General features: G+C 45.7%; 2 protein-coding genes across 4 annotated transcripts in view; one reads left to right on the top strand and one right to left on the bottom strand.

Annotated features, from left to right (window-relative positions):
* The window catches only part of Mroh8 (maestro heat like repeat family member 8), a 76,545-nt gene extending 72,564 nt beyond the window's left edge, over positions 1-3,981 (bottom strand). The window contains exon 1 of the mRNA XM_036186189.1: positions 3,604-3,981. Coding sequence (XP_036042082.1) covers positions 3,604-3,893 — 290 coding nt within the window. The 5' untranslated portion in view covers positions 3,894-3,981. The remainder of the gene's footprint in view (positions 1-3,603) is intronic.
* Rpn2 (ribophorin II) overlaps positions 3,428-12,803 on the top strand; it is a 50,967-nt gene continuing 41,591 nt past the window's right edge. For 2 of the 3 annotated variants that reach the window (XM_036186192.1, XM_036186191.1), the window contains exons 1-2: positions 3,428-3,747; positions 6,454-6,647. In XM_036186192.1, coding sequence (XP_036042085.1) covers positions 3,735-3,747; positions 6,454-6,647 — 207 coding nt within the window. In that variant the 5' untranslated portion in view covers positions 3,428-3,734. The remainder of the gene's footprint in view (positions 3,748-6,453; positions 6,648-12,803) is intronic. The other variant, XM_036186193.1, reaches the window with a different exon arrangement.

Genomic DNA, 12,803 nt, shown 5'->3' with positions numbered 1-12,803 from the left:
GGAAACAATTTGTAAACAGTTTCCTCAATCTACAATTTACCATTATATGGACAATATCTTACATATTACAATTTTATTGTCTATGTTTTTACCAGGCTCTTTGCAGTTGATTGTTGGTTTTGTTTTGTTTGTTTTCTGAGGCAGGATCTCACTATGTAGCCCTGGCTTTACTGGAACTCACTGTGTAGACCAGGCTGGCTTCAAACTCACAGGGATCCTCCTGCCTCTGCCTCCCAAGTGCTGAAACTAAAGGCATGTGCTATTATACCCAGCTGTTGGTATATATTTTTTTAAGATTTATTTATATATTCTATGTACATGGATGCTCTGTCTTCATGCACACGAGAAGAGGGCATCAGATTCCATTACAGATGGTTGTGAGCCACCATGTGGTTGCTGAGAATTGAACTCAGGATCTCTGGAAGAGCAGTCAGTGCTCTTAACCACTGAGTCATCTCTCCAGCCCAGTATATGTTCTAACAATAGATTCTCCAAATGTAGTCCAATTTTTTCTTGTTAATGTGTTTTCATTTTCTTCAATGCTAAGGATCTAACCCAGGATACAATGCATATTAGGCAAGTGTTCTACCACTGAGCCTAGACCTAAGTGTAATTCTTAAGTGACCACTGATGGCTCTTTTCATTTACATCAATAAGTAAGACATAACTACAACAACAAAGACATGGTAAAACTATTGACAATGTAAATTTTGCAGACATAACACTTTGTGTGTGTGGTAGCCATGGCTGGCAGCAAACTCATGATGTGGCTGAGGGTGACCTTGTACTTCAGATCCCCCTGCCTCTGTTTCTTAAGTGCTAGGATCACAGATGTGTGCCACCATATCAGATGTGAGATATTTTATTTATTTTTTATTTTTATTTTTTGGTTTTTCGAGACAGGGTTTCTCTGTAGCTTTGGAGCCTGTCCTGGACTAGCTCTGTAGACCAGGCTGGCCTCGAACTCACAGAGATCCTCCTGCCTCTGCCTCCCAAGTGCTGGGATTACAGGCGTGAGCCACCACCGCCCGGTGTGAGACATTTTAAAATTTAATCTCTAATAACCTTTTCTTCTATCATTAGATTTGGATAATCAACAAATCAATAAATCAAGTTCTCCTTTGCCACATATGCCAATTTTATGGTGTAAATACTCCAAAATCAATGTTTCCCCTATAAACAATCCGTGATAAGATATATATTATCTTATCACACTCTATTGGTAAGGTATTACATGTGTATAGGCAATCACAAATGTTCAGACAATAAGTTTACATTCAGTAAATGTAATAAAAGCAGGAAATAAAAAGTTTTATTTTCAGCATATTTTCCTTTACTTTATGGTTATATAAATTAATGTTATAAACAACTATATTTACCCAATTTGCAAAATTATTGAAAACTTAACAGCTGACTCTCTCTCTAGTACATCACTGGCTTGTCTTATTACTGAATTGGTAAGTTCTTTAAGTGTATTCTAGTCCAGCACTTATAGGAAACCATAGAGTTGGCTTGGCCTTGAGTGGCATGTGTCATAGGTTTTTCAGGTTAGAGTCCACGGCTCCTGGGCACTGTGTGCCTTCAGTTCCTGAGCAATCAAGGGACTCCTCAGGCAGTGAAGCATTCAGGCAGCTTTGTGTTTCTCTTCATGTTGCCTTAGAAGCCAAGGAAGCATGGGAGTTTGACAAGACAATTGGTCTTAGACATTAATCTTGTGTACCCCGTGGAGCTTGCAAATTGTATCCTGACAACTACCATAGTATTGACCCTGGCAATCTCCATTATATTGTTTCTGATAAAGGTATAAAAAGTCTTTTTGCTCTCAATAAGATTATCAGTCTCAGTCTTGCTGTGGCCCCTCCAACCCAAGCCTGGTTTAATTCCTCGACCAACTGTATCAGGTAACCTTGGCCTGGTGAGTAAGCATAGGCCTTACAGGCACACCCAATATTACCGTCTGGGCTATTCAAATATCTGTCAAATTGCCCAGTACAATGCAGCTACCCTGGTTGAGCTGGTGAGCATCTGAAACATAGCTAGTACAACTGAGGAGCCAAAGTTTAAATTTTACTTAATTAAGTTCAAAGCGAAATAGCTGCATAGGGCTAATGACTACTATATGGAGGCGTGATACTCACTAGACACAGAACTGACTCTCTCCTACATAGCTGACTAATACTTGGGGCAATACTAATGATAAGAAGCATTCCTATACTCTACATGCTCACAATAGTTAAAAGCAGACTAGTCAGAATGCCTGAGCTGAAATATTTCCTTCCTTTTAAAGAGCTAATATTACCACTACACACTTCACAAAACAATGACAAAAAGTAAATGAAATCATGTATGTAGAATCCTTAGTACTCTTTCTAACTGTATTGTAAATGCTCAGTAATTGGAGCTACAGATTAGTTTTGGCTTCCATTTTGAGTCTGTTAAATTTGCAGATCAGGGCATCCCTCAATCCTCACCAGAGAAGCTTCTACTTGCAGTAGGCGGCAATCAACAGAGAAACCTACAACTGATAGATATACAGAGAATAAGAGACTTTGGAAATCTCAGCCCTAAATGGGATGTCTATATCATACTTCTCACCTCAAGGCTCAGGAATCTACGTGGAAGAGGAATAGAAAGATTGGAAGAGCCAGATGTGGTGAATGACTTCAAGGAAACAGTGTTTTCCAAACACAACCGGGGAGATGCATTAAGAACCTACAGAGATTTGTGAGAGTATGAACAAGATCTGCAGAAGTGGGCATAAAAGACCTGCCCCAAGCCAGAAAGCTATTCATAACTGATAGCTAGAAGAAGGAAATTAGTTTTTTCAAAGGAATGACTCTGGGTGTATCAACCACTCTCCAGGGCAGGACTCCATGCTTAGTTTGTTTTTTATTTTTTAGAAAGGCAGAGAAATAGAGCATGAAGTTGAGTGGGTAGGGAGTTGGGGGGAAGGAATGAATATGATCAAAATACATTGTATGAAATTCTCCAAGAATAAAATAATTTTTAAAATGGTCCTCAGAGTTACTGTATCGCTCACTGGTTTGAAAACTGGGTAAAAAAAAATTCATGCTGGGTGGTGGTGGCACACGCCTGGAATCCCAGCACTCGGGGAGTTCGAGGCCAGCCTGGTCTACAGAGCTAGTTCCAGGAAAGGCGCAAAGCTACACCGAGAAACCCTGTCTCGAAAAACCAAAAAAAAAAAAAAATTTCACTCATAAATCAGTTATTAATAATCTAGGTAATCCTTCAACCAAAAGGGGTTAAATCATGTCACTATAGCCCTCGCCTCCCTTCTCCTGGCTTTAAAATTGGCCGGGCTGCGGGAGAACCCCGTGATTGATAGGGCGTCCAGCCAGTCACTGGCACTGGCCAATCAGAGGCGGCCCCGTCTCAGGCCCATCCCAAGTCGCTGTCCAATCGCGTCCGGGTGGCGGCCAGAGCAGGACGGTTGAGAGGCGGTCGGTTCCAAGTGGGCCGCGGCGCGGGGGAGACTGCGGGCTGGCCAGCCGGAACACTGGAAGCGGTTCGCACGCCACGACTGGAGCCCCGACACCGCGGCTGCTGAGAACGGCCCTGCCCAGCGGGACTGCAGAGACTGACCTTTGCCGGGAGCCCATCCTGGCAGGCGGCGTGTGCTGCGGGTCCCTGGTGTCCCCTCCGGCGCGCTCTTGGAGCCACTTCCCAGAGCGGAAGTCTGCCTGCTCGGGCTCCGGTGGGACCTGCTCGGAGGAATGGCGCCGCCGGGTGAGACGTTGCGCATGGCTCAACAGTGGGGCCCCGCGGCCGACACGCCTTGGGGAGCGGGGCGTCGCCCGCGGGAGGCTAGTGCGGACCACACGGGCGCCGGCCAGGCGCTGTTCCCCTCCCCTACGGGGCAGGGGCATAGGCATGGGCTCGGGCGCTTTCGGGGTCGTGGATGTGACCGAGGGCTGCGAGTTCTGGTGAAGTGCCGCCGACCCGAAGGGTTGGTGCGGAGGGGGAGCGTGCAACGCGTGGCTACGGGTCCCCGCGAGGCCCAGCGCGAATCGCGGCAGCGCGGACCGGGGCCTGGCCTCCTTCATTCATTTGAGTGGTACCGGCGGCCTGCAGCCTGTCTGGGAGTCGTCACCCTTGGCGTCGTGAAAGCCTTTGCCCATGTCACTGGACTTTGTTTGGGCTCTAGGTTCTTTTTCACTGACAGGGACAGGAGAGTCACCTAGCCTAAAGCCTAGGCTATGAAGGGATACTAGAGGTGCAGACTTGGAACTGGCCACTGTGAGACCAGGTGCCAGGGACTTATCCCCTCTGCTCCTCAGTTTCTTGTTTGGTATCTGCTTCGTAAGAGCTGTGTTAAATGGTATTCTGTGCTTGCTTTAAACAGTGCAGAGCAAAAGTCGATGCTTGGTAGATTTTGAATGGACACGGTAATGTGGAATCTTAGTGTCATCTTTTTAAAAATCACTATTTGGGTGTATATCTTCTATTCCCCCGACCGATGAGTAGTTGGAATCCCAGAGAAAGGAACTGACTCGGGAACACAGTGAACAAAGCTTGCCATTGCACTATTTGATTTGCTGGTAAAGTGGTTAAAGTCAGAATGTGTATTGAAACTGTCTCAAGTTTGAGTCTCAGGTGTCTTAGGGCAGGGACAGGTAACTTATGAACCTTACTTTTTTTCTTCTTTTAGATAGGGTTTAGGGAGCTGGGGAGCTGGGTTCAGTTCCCAGCACTGAGAGGAAAACAGGTTCATGGCACGTAGGAGCATTCGCTGTATATTGACTGCTGCACACTGTAGAGCTTGTTCTTTTAGCGTTGGGGCCTTAGAGGTACTACGCATCAAACCCAGGGAATGAATTCTGCACTACACTACCTCTACACATACTGGCTTTTAAGTTTTTAAAGAGCTTTCACATTTAGGTTAACAAACACACAAAGACTTAAATGAAGCTACTTGTTCATAGAAGAGTGAGTCTCTGTGAGTTATGCATCTTTTCGACATTGTAAAAAAATAAAAAGTAGGGGGCTGTTAAGGTGACTCCGGAGGTTAATGTTCTTGTCATTAAGCCTTATTGCTAAGATCTTCAGATGGAACTGCATGGTAGGAGAGAACTGACTCCCAAGTTTTCCTCTGATCTCCATATGGTCAAACCCCGACCCCAATTTAATTTAATTTTCTTAAGTGGAATGTGAACTCAATTTTTCTTTGTAAAGTAATGCCTTTAAAGAATTCTCATTCAGCTTGAGCTATAGGCAAAGGAGTTAGGGCCATTGATGTTAGTCTTGTAATTGCCTTTTAATGCTTTTAACTTGGGTGGACAGTCGATTCACTTTTTCATGACACAGGCCATTCACATGTTCCCTGGTCTTTGTTTTTAATGAAAGATAGGCAGAAGCCATCCCTACAGCTTCTTCCTGTCCCCAAGGGGATCACAGATGGGACTGTTTTTTCTTTCCATTTATTCAGGGCATACCATACCTGGCTGTCTGTAAGACTTGGAAAAACTGAGATAAATATGAGAAATAGTCTTTAGCCTCCAGCTCCTAGAGGCTGGGAGCTTACTGTTCAGCCCTCATATTCTTTTTTGTTGTTGTTGTTTGGGCTTTTGGGGGGGTTGTTTTGTTTTTTGTCCCCGTGCCCCCCCCCCCCCCAGACAGGGTTTCTCCATGGCTGTCCTGGAACTCACTGTGTAAAACAGGCTGACCTCAAACTCAGAGATCCTCCTACCTCTGCCTCCCCAGTGCTGGGATTAAAGGTGTGTGCCACCACCGCCGGTACCCCTAACTGTGGAAAATGCAGCTTAGGCACCTATAGACTTCACTGAGTGCCTACAGCAGCAAGCACAGTAGTAGAAGCAGCTGATCCTCTACCTGGTGCTCACTACAGACCAATCATCATTCTAAAAGCTTTCTCCTTTATCTCATAAGGAGCCCGGGCCTGACACTTGTCATCTGCTTTATGCTTGAGGAAGCCAAGGCAGTTGCTGAATAACTTAACTGTGGTTCCTGTATAGTTCAGAGGCTAGCTAGGTCCTTCACTGTACTGGGCCTAACTCAGGGAGAGCTTCTGGAAGAAACTTAAGCGAAACCTGAGAGAACACATTGTGCACAGTTGAAGTGGAGGAAAACCTAAAAAGAGTATTAGGTGGAAGGAACATGGCCTTCAGGAACAGGCTGGAAAGTGAAAGTGGTTGGAGCGGACGAGGGAGGAGTTTGGTTGAGAAGGAGACAAGACACAAGGATTCAGGATTGGTTCTGTCCTGAGAAGTTTTAAACGGGAATGGTGTTTTGTGTTCTTTAGATTTCTAGAGCTTTCATGAAAGACTGTCCTGGTAGTTGAAGATGGGGGTCATCATTCCCCATCTCTTGAGTCTAGGCCTGTGTTCTCTACCCCATTCCCAGTCCTTGCTGCATCATCGTTGGGACTGTGATGAGGAGTAATGCGGCCTGTACTCACTAGCATTTTCCTCAAAGGTTCAAGCGCTGTCTTCCTGTTGGCCCTGACAATCGTAGCCAGCACCCAGGCTCTGACACCTACCCACTACCTCACCAAGCACGATGTGGAAAGACTGAAAGCCTCTTTGGATCGCCCTTTCACAAATTTGGAGTCTGCCTTCTACTCCATCGTGGGACTCAACAGCCTTGGGGCACAGGTGTCAGATGTCAAGGTAAAGCTGCCTTTCTTCTGTTCACGGTGCTTTCAGAGAATCTTAATCTCTTCATATGTTCCTCTTGTATACTTTAAAACAAACTCTTGCTGGTGTGAGTATTACTGCATTTAATGTAACAAATACTTCTTTCAGTCTGAGGTTGGTTGTTTACTTAATGTATGTCCCACCAGGTGGGTATTTCTTCTTCTTCTTCTTCTTCTTCTTCTTCTTCTTCTTCTTCTTCTTCTTCTTCTTTTTTTTTTTGATATGAGTACTCTGTCTGCATGTATGCCTGCATGCCAGAAGAAGACACCAGATCCCATTACACATGGTTGTGAGCCACCGTGGGGTTGCTGGGAATTGAACTCAGGACCTCTGGAAGAGCAGCCTTAACCGCTGAGCCATCTCTCCAGCCCCAGTCATCTCTCCAGCCCCCGCTGAGTGTTTCTAAGGGAAAGGCGGAAAGAGAGTCCGAGCCTCTGGAATCCACTAGAACTCTTATCTGTGAAACTAGCATGTGCTTGGTTTGTGTACTTCCTAACCGCTGAGCCACCTCCCCAGCCCCACAACGTGCTTGTAAAGTGCTAGGCGCAGGGCTAACAACTCAAAGGAGCTCAAGGTGGAGGACTCCACATGCATTCCTCAGCGAGCGCCATTGTGTGCGGCAATTTGGATGAATTCTACTTTTGGTGAGCAGAATGCATTGCATTTGAAATGTTTTCTGGCTCTAGGAACTGTTGTTGGTTTTATTTTTTTACTGTTTGGAGGCCTGCCGCCCAGCTTGCAAATACATACACAGAGACTTACTCCTACTTATAAATACCCAGCCTTAACTTGGCTTGTTTTTAGCCAGCGTTTCTTAACTTATCCAGTGTACCTTTTGCCGCCAGGCTTTTACCTTCCTCTATTCTATATCCCTTTCTTCCCTTCTTACTCTGTGGCTGGTTGTGTGGCCGGGTGGCTGGCCCCCAGTGTCCTCTTTCTTTTCTCCTTCTATTGCTCCTCCCCCTTCTCTGGAGCCCAGATTTCTCCTTTATTTATCCTGTCTGCCTGGCAGGCCTGCCGAGCCCTCTCCTGCCTAGGTATTGGCTGTTCAGCTCTTTATTAGACCATCAGGTGTTTTAGACAGGCAGAGTAACACAGCTTCACAGAGTTCAACAAAAGCAACATAAAAGAATGCAACATACCTGTGTGCCATTAAACAAATATTCCACAGCATAAACAAATGTAACACACCTTCAACTAATATTCCACAACAAGGAACAGCTAAGGGGGTGTGTAGTCATTACAAAATCATGGACAGTTAGGCTAAGACATTTTCTATGCCTTCATAACAAATTACCATAAATTTAGGATTTATAAACCACCTATTTGTGCAGCAAAATGGCTCAGTGAGTAAAGGTACCTGCTGCTAGAGCTGATGACCTGAGTGAGTTCAGCTCTCAGAACTCACGGTGGGGGGAGAAAACCAACTTCTGTAGGTTGTTGGTGACAAAGATGAGGCTCAGTTTGTCCCCGGTACTACTTTTCATTACAATGTGCATCCTTGATTTGTCACAGTGTGCCCTGATGTGGCTCTGCTTCTTCCTTGGGGGTCGTAGGTACATTGGTCCATGAGGGTGGAGGAAGCAGAAGTGGGGAACAGTGTTTGGATGGCTGTGGGTATGACGGAGACAGCCCTCTGGGTTATGACTTTGGTGAATCAGCTCAGCTTTATTCCAGAATATAGGGAATAAGATTGGGAAGCCTGGGGACAAACCCTAATTTACGTTAAGTGGCACACTACTATCATAAGGCTTCATGTGTAACACCAGGGTCCTATAGCAAAGCTCTTAGTACAAGTTTTAGTATAGCAGGGGAAAAGCTTCTAGCAGGAAACTGTGCTAAGGGTCATGCTAAAGATAAGTTAGGTCACCCAGGCTTAAAGACAGCTTTCAGATAAGGTCAGTCCTTCGGACCCAGGGACATTCTCCAGAGAAGGGCAGGTAGAGGACAATGAGTCTCACTGGGGATAGAGCCCCCCCATGTCATCTAGCTTTGGAGAAAGCTGCTAGACCATGATAGACTGCAGCCTCTGACCATCAAGGCCTCCCACCACTTTGAGATATTTTGCTATATCACAAATAATGAAAGACCTTTATGATAAGGTGTTTCCATACAAATGCCCATTATTTATGCTGTTGCCTTGCTTTTTGCTTTCTTTGAAGAGTCAGTGGGTGTAGTGGTGCATACCTTTAGTCCCGGCACTTGGGAAGCAGAGGTGGAAAGATCTCTGAGTTCCAGGTCAGCCTAGTCTATAGAGTGAATTCCAGGCCAGCCAGGACTACATAAAGAGGCCCTATTTCACAATGGGCAGGGTTAATCTGTGTACTGTCTGTTGTCCAGTGTCTCAATTTTCTACATTTTGCCTAGTTTTGTAGCTACTGGTAGAAGCGTCAAGTTGATGCCTTCAGGTCTGTCTTGGCCAGAACGGGAGGACCTGCCAGCGTCTTTTAGTTCATGTCAGTGCTTGTTCTTTTGGGGGCTAAAAATGTCCCATTTGTGCCAATAGGCCAAGGGGTGTGTGTGTGTGTGTGTGTGTGTGTGTGTGTGTGTGTGAGAGAGAGAGAGAGAGAGAGAGAGAGAGAGAGAGAGAGAGAGAGACGGACCATGAGCACACACTTCTTCTTAGCTTTTGGGCAGGATATACTCTATCCCAGGCTGGAGTCAGTAATCACTGTTACTTACTGAGGATTTTATATGTGCCAGGTACACCTGGTATGTTCTTTTGAGTTATCTTCATGTGTCTATATTGTCAGGAACATTTCCTATACCAGAGGAGGAAACCAGACTTAGAAGAGGTTAACTGTGAGTATCTACCAGTGAGTCTGAATGTAAAGAGGGTGACAGACTCTGGTTCCCATGGTCACACTCATGTTGAAGCTTGTTTTTGTAAATGAGGGTTTATTGAAATACAGCCACACCGTCGTTCATATACATATCGTGTACTGCTGCTTCTGTACCTTAACAATGTACTGCCTCATTTCTAGGCTGTCTAGCCCCAAATCCTGAAATAATGACTAATTGGTCTTTTATAGGAAATATTTGCTAACCTCAGCTGTCTGGGCATCAGCTTATTCGAATCTCTCCAGTGTGTGACTGTGTTAAGGATGCACTTTTCCTCACAGTCTCTTGAACCCTCAAAGTGAGTGGTTTTAGCTTGAAAGTCAGCTCACAGGCATCCTCAGCCCCTTTTCTGTGAAGGGGATTTTGTACCCACCTCTCTAGATTGTTGTTAGTATCAGGTGAAATCAGATTATGCCACAAAGGGCCCCTTTCACAGGGCCATTGTAGTCATGGTTCTTAACAGTGAGACCTTTTTTGTTCTGGTGATAATTATTTAGGCAAGTTCAGACAATGCCTAGCACAGACAGTATGTTTGTGGTGTGCTTTAATAACACTTCAGTGCTGCCGTTTCCTCAGAGTATGGGGGTCCCTGAGGAGAGAGTCCTTGACAACTTGAGGGACCTGGAGTGGAGCCGAGGCAATGAGTAGAGCTTTTGTATTGTAAGGTGTAACTGATGAAGTTGGACTGTTGGACTAATGGCAGATTTTAGGAGGATGGAGTGCAGGGTGAAAGGTTTCTACCAAGGGCAGAACATTTTTGAGTCATCAGATTTGTGTTTGAGGCGTGTGGATGAGCGAGTCACTCACTGTGCCTTCTGAGCTGTGGCATGATTTAGAGTTCCACATGAAATGTAGTTTGAGCACATTCCTCTAAAAATGTTCTTTGCTGGTGTTGTGAGTTTAAGGAGACATTGATTAGGACTAAAGGTGTGAACTGAAGTGGGACTGTGGGAAGAGAAGCCAGCAGCAGGTTGAGAGACAAGGATGAGTTTGTTTAAATCAAGACTTGAACTTTCTGAATGCATTATGGGTTGTCAGTTAGAGAGAAGGATTGTGCTGATGGGATGATGGAGAGCAGCCTCTGCAAAGCCTGGGGCTTACTAGTGCTTGAAGTGTTGCCTGGGAGTTGGTGTCTAGGGCAGCTGGACCCAGGGGCGTTGGAAACATGGTAGATAGGCAGCATGTACGGAAACGGGGGGGGGGGGGGCTCAGTGTGGGGTCTAAGAGGAGACAAGAGGGGCTGGGAGCTGGTGCTGGAGGAAGTGAGGGGGAGGGTGGGCAGGAAAGAGCCATGTAGAACATGGTGTCTGATTGGGTTTGGGGGCTAGAAGGAAGGAAGGAAAGTAGAAGAAAGTTCTTCGCTCTGGATGATGTTGGGGCTCTTGGGATTATACCAAGGGGCACTAAGAATTGAGGTGAGGATGTGTGTGGAGAGCACCTACAGGTAGAGCTAGCTGCAGCCCCAGCCCTAGCGTGGAGAGAGGGGCACTCACTGAAGGTCCTGAGCATGTTTATGAAGTTTTCCTGCTCCCATTGCTGTGAAAGCTGTGCTGTGGACATCATGAGCCACTCACCATTTTTGCCCTTGCTCTTGGCTTGTCCTTGGGAGCATCAGAGTATAAATCTACTCCACAACAGAACATTTTAGCAGCCTCTTCTGGTAGGGGTTACAGCCAGGCTCTCTGATTGAAGGCAGTTCTCTCAGTTAGGAATGACCTCAGGCAGGTCCTTGTCATCTCTCTCTGCTTCTCTATGGACTTAAGACAGTAAAAGTGTCCATGGGAAGGGTCATTTAAATCTCCTAGAGGCACTTCCTACCCTGTGACACATTTGAGGTGCTGGGAAAGAGGTGCCTTACCACTGTGGGGACCTGGTGCTGTCTTTTCATTGTTAAAGCACCAGAGGGCAGCAGAGCACTTCTTGGCGTCTTTGCTGTGTGTGGACGTGTTGCTTTCATGAAGTAACCAGTTTCCTTCTTCAGATCCCAGTTTATACAACAGGGAGTATTTAGTTTCTTTTCTTTTCCTTCTGGTTCTTTTGTTTCATTTAGTTTTGGCTTTCTGGGACAGGGTTTTTCTTTGTAGCCCTGGCTGTTATGGTACTTGCTCTGTAGACCAGGCTGGCCTCAAACTCACAGAGATCCACTTGCCTCTCCCTCCTGAGTATGCAGGAGGGATTAAAGATGTGTGGCATCACAGCCCTGCCTTCCCTCTGGTTCTTTCAAACTGCACTCAAGTTGAAACTTGTTTGTTTTGAGGATTTTGTTGTTGTTATTGCTGTTGTTTATTTTATGTATATGAATGCTTTGTTTTCATCCATACCAGAAGAGGGCATCAGATCCCATTACAGATGGTTGTGAGCCACTATGTGGTTGCTGGAGAATTGAACTCAGGCCCTCTGGAAGAGCAGCCAGTGCTTTTAACTGCTGAGCCATTTCTCCAGCCCATTAAAAGTGGTATTTGTTTTTTTTCCTGGTTTTTTTTTTGGGGGGGGGGGTTCAATGCAAGGTTTCTCTGTGTAGCATTGGCTGTCCTGGATCTCGCTCTGTAGACCAAGCTGGCCTCGAACTCACAGAGATCTGCCTGCCTCTGCCTCTGAGTGCTGGGATTAAGGGAATGCACCACACCTGGCTCCTTTTTGAGGATCTTACTTAAGTTTTGTTCCTAACGGTTTTTTAAAAGAGTTGTTTTTGTTGTTGTTTGTTTGTTTGTTTGAGTGGCCCAGTCCTGCAGTGAGACATGACATAATGTAGCATATTATAGCTGTTAGGGGAAGGCACAGGTGGTTTCATGACTCACCCACTCCCACTTCCTATTCTATTCCCCAGAAGTTCCTACTTTTTCTTTTCTGTGATTTTTAGGGATCAAACTCCAGGTCTTGTGCATGCTAGGCAAGTATTCTATCTCTTAGCAACACCTCCCAGCACCAGAAGCACCCACTTTGAACTGGATTGGCCATAACATTTTGAATAGCTGAGAGGGAGGTAGCTTTGTTTTTCGAGACAAGGTCTCACTATGTAGACCAAGGTGGCCTCAAACTCGAAGCCTAGTTCTGCTTTTCGAGTCCTGGGATTAAAGACATATGCCACCATGCCTGGGAAATAGCTGTGTTTTACACTAGCTCATTTAAAGTAAATGTTTAGCTGTGTAACTGTGCTCCCTTGCAGCTCAGCAGAGCAGAAGTGGCTGGAATTTTGTTCTGTGCTCATTTACTGTGCTGGGTGCAGTGTTCTCAGGCAGCTGTCACCGAGTACCTGTGGCAAGTGCTTTGGGATGTACAGGGCAGAGT

Source organism: Onychomys torridus, chromosome 4, assembly GCF_903995425.1.
Source record: "Onychomys torridus chromosome 4, mOncTor1.1, whole genome shotgun sequence".
Classification (NCBI taxonomy): domain Eukaryota; kingdom Metazoa; phylum Chordata; class Mammalia; order Rodentia; family Cricetidae; genus Onychomys; species Onychomys torridus.
Note: the sequence above shows the minus strand (reverse complement) of the source record. Positions and strands in the feature narration are given on the sequence as shown.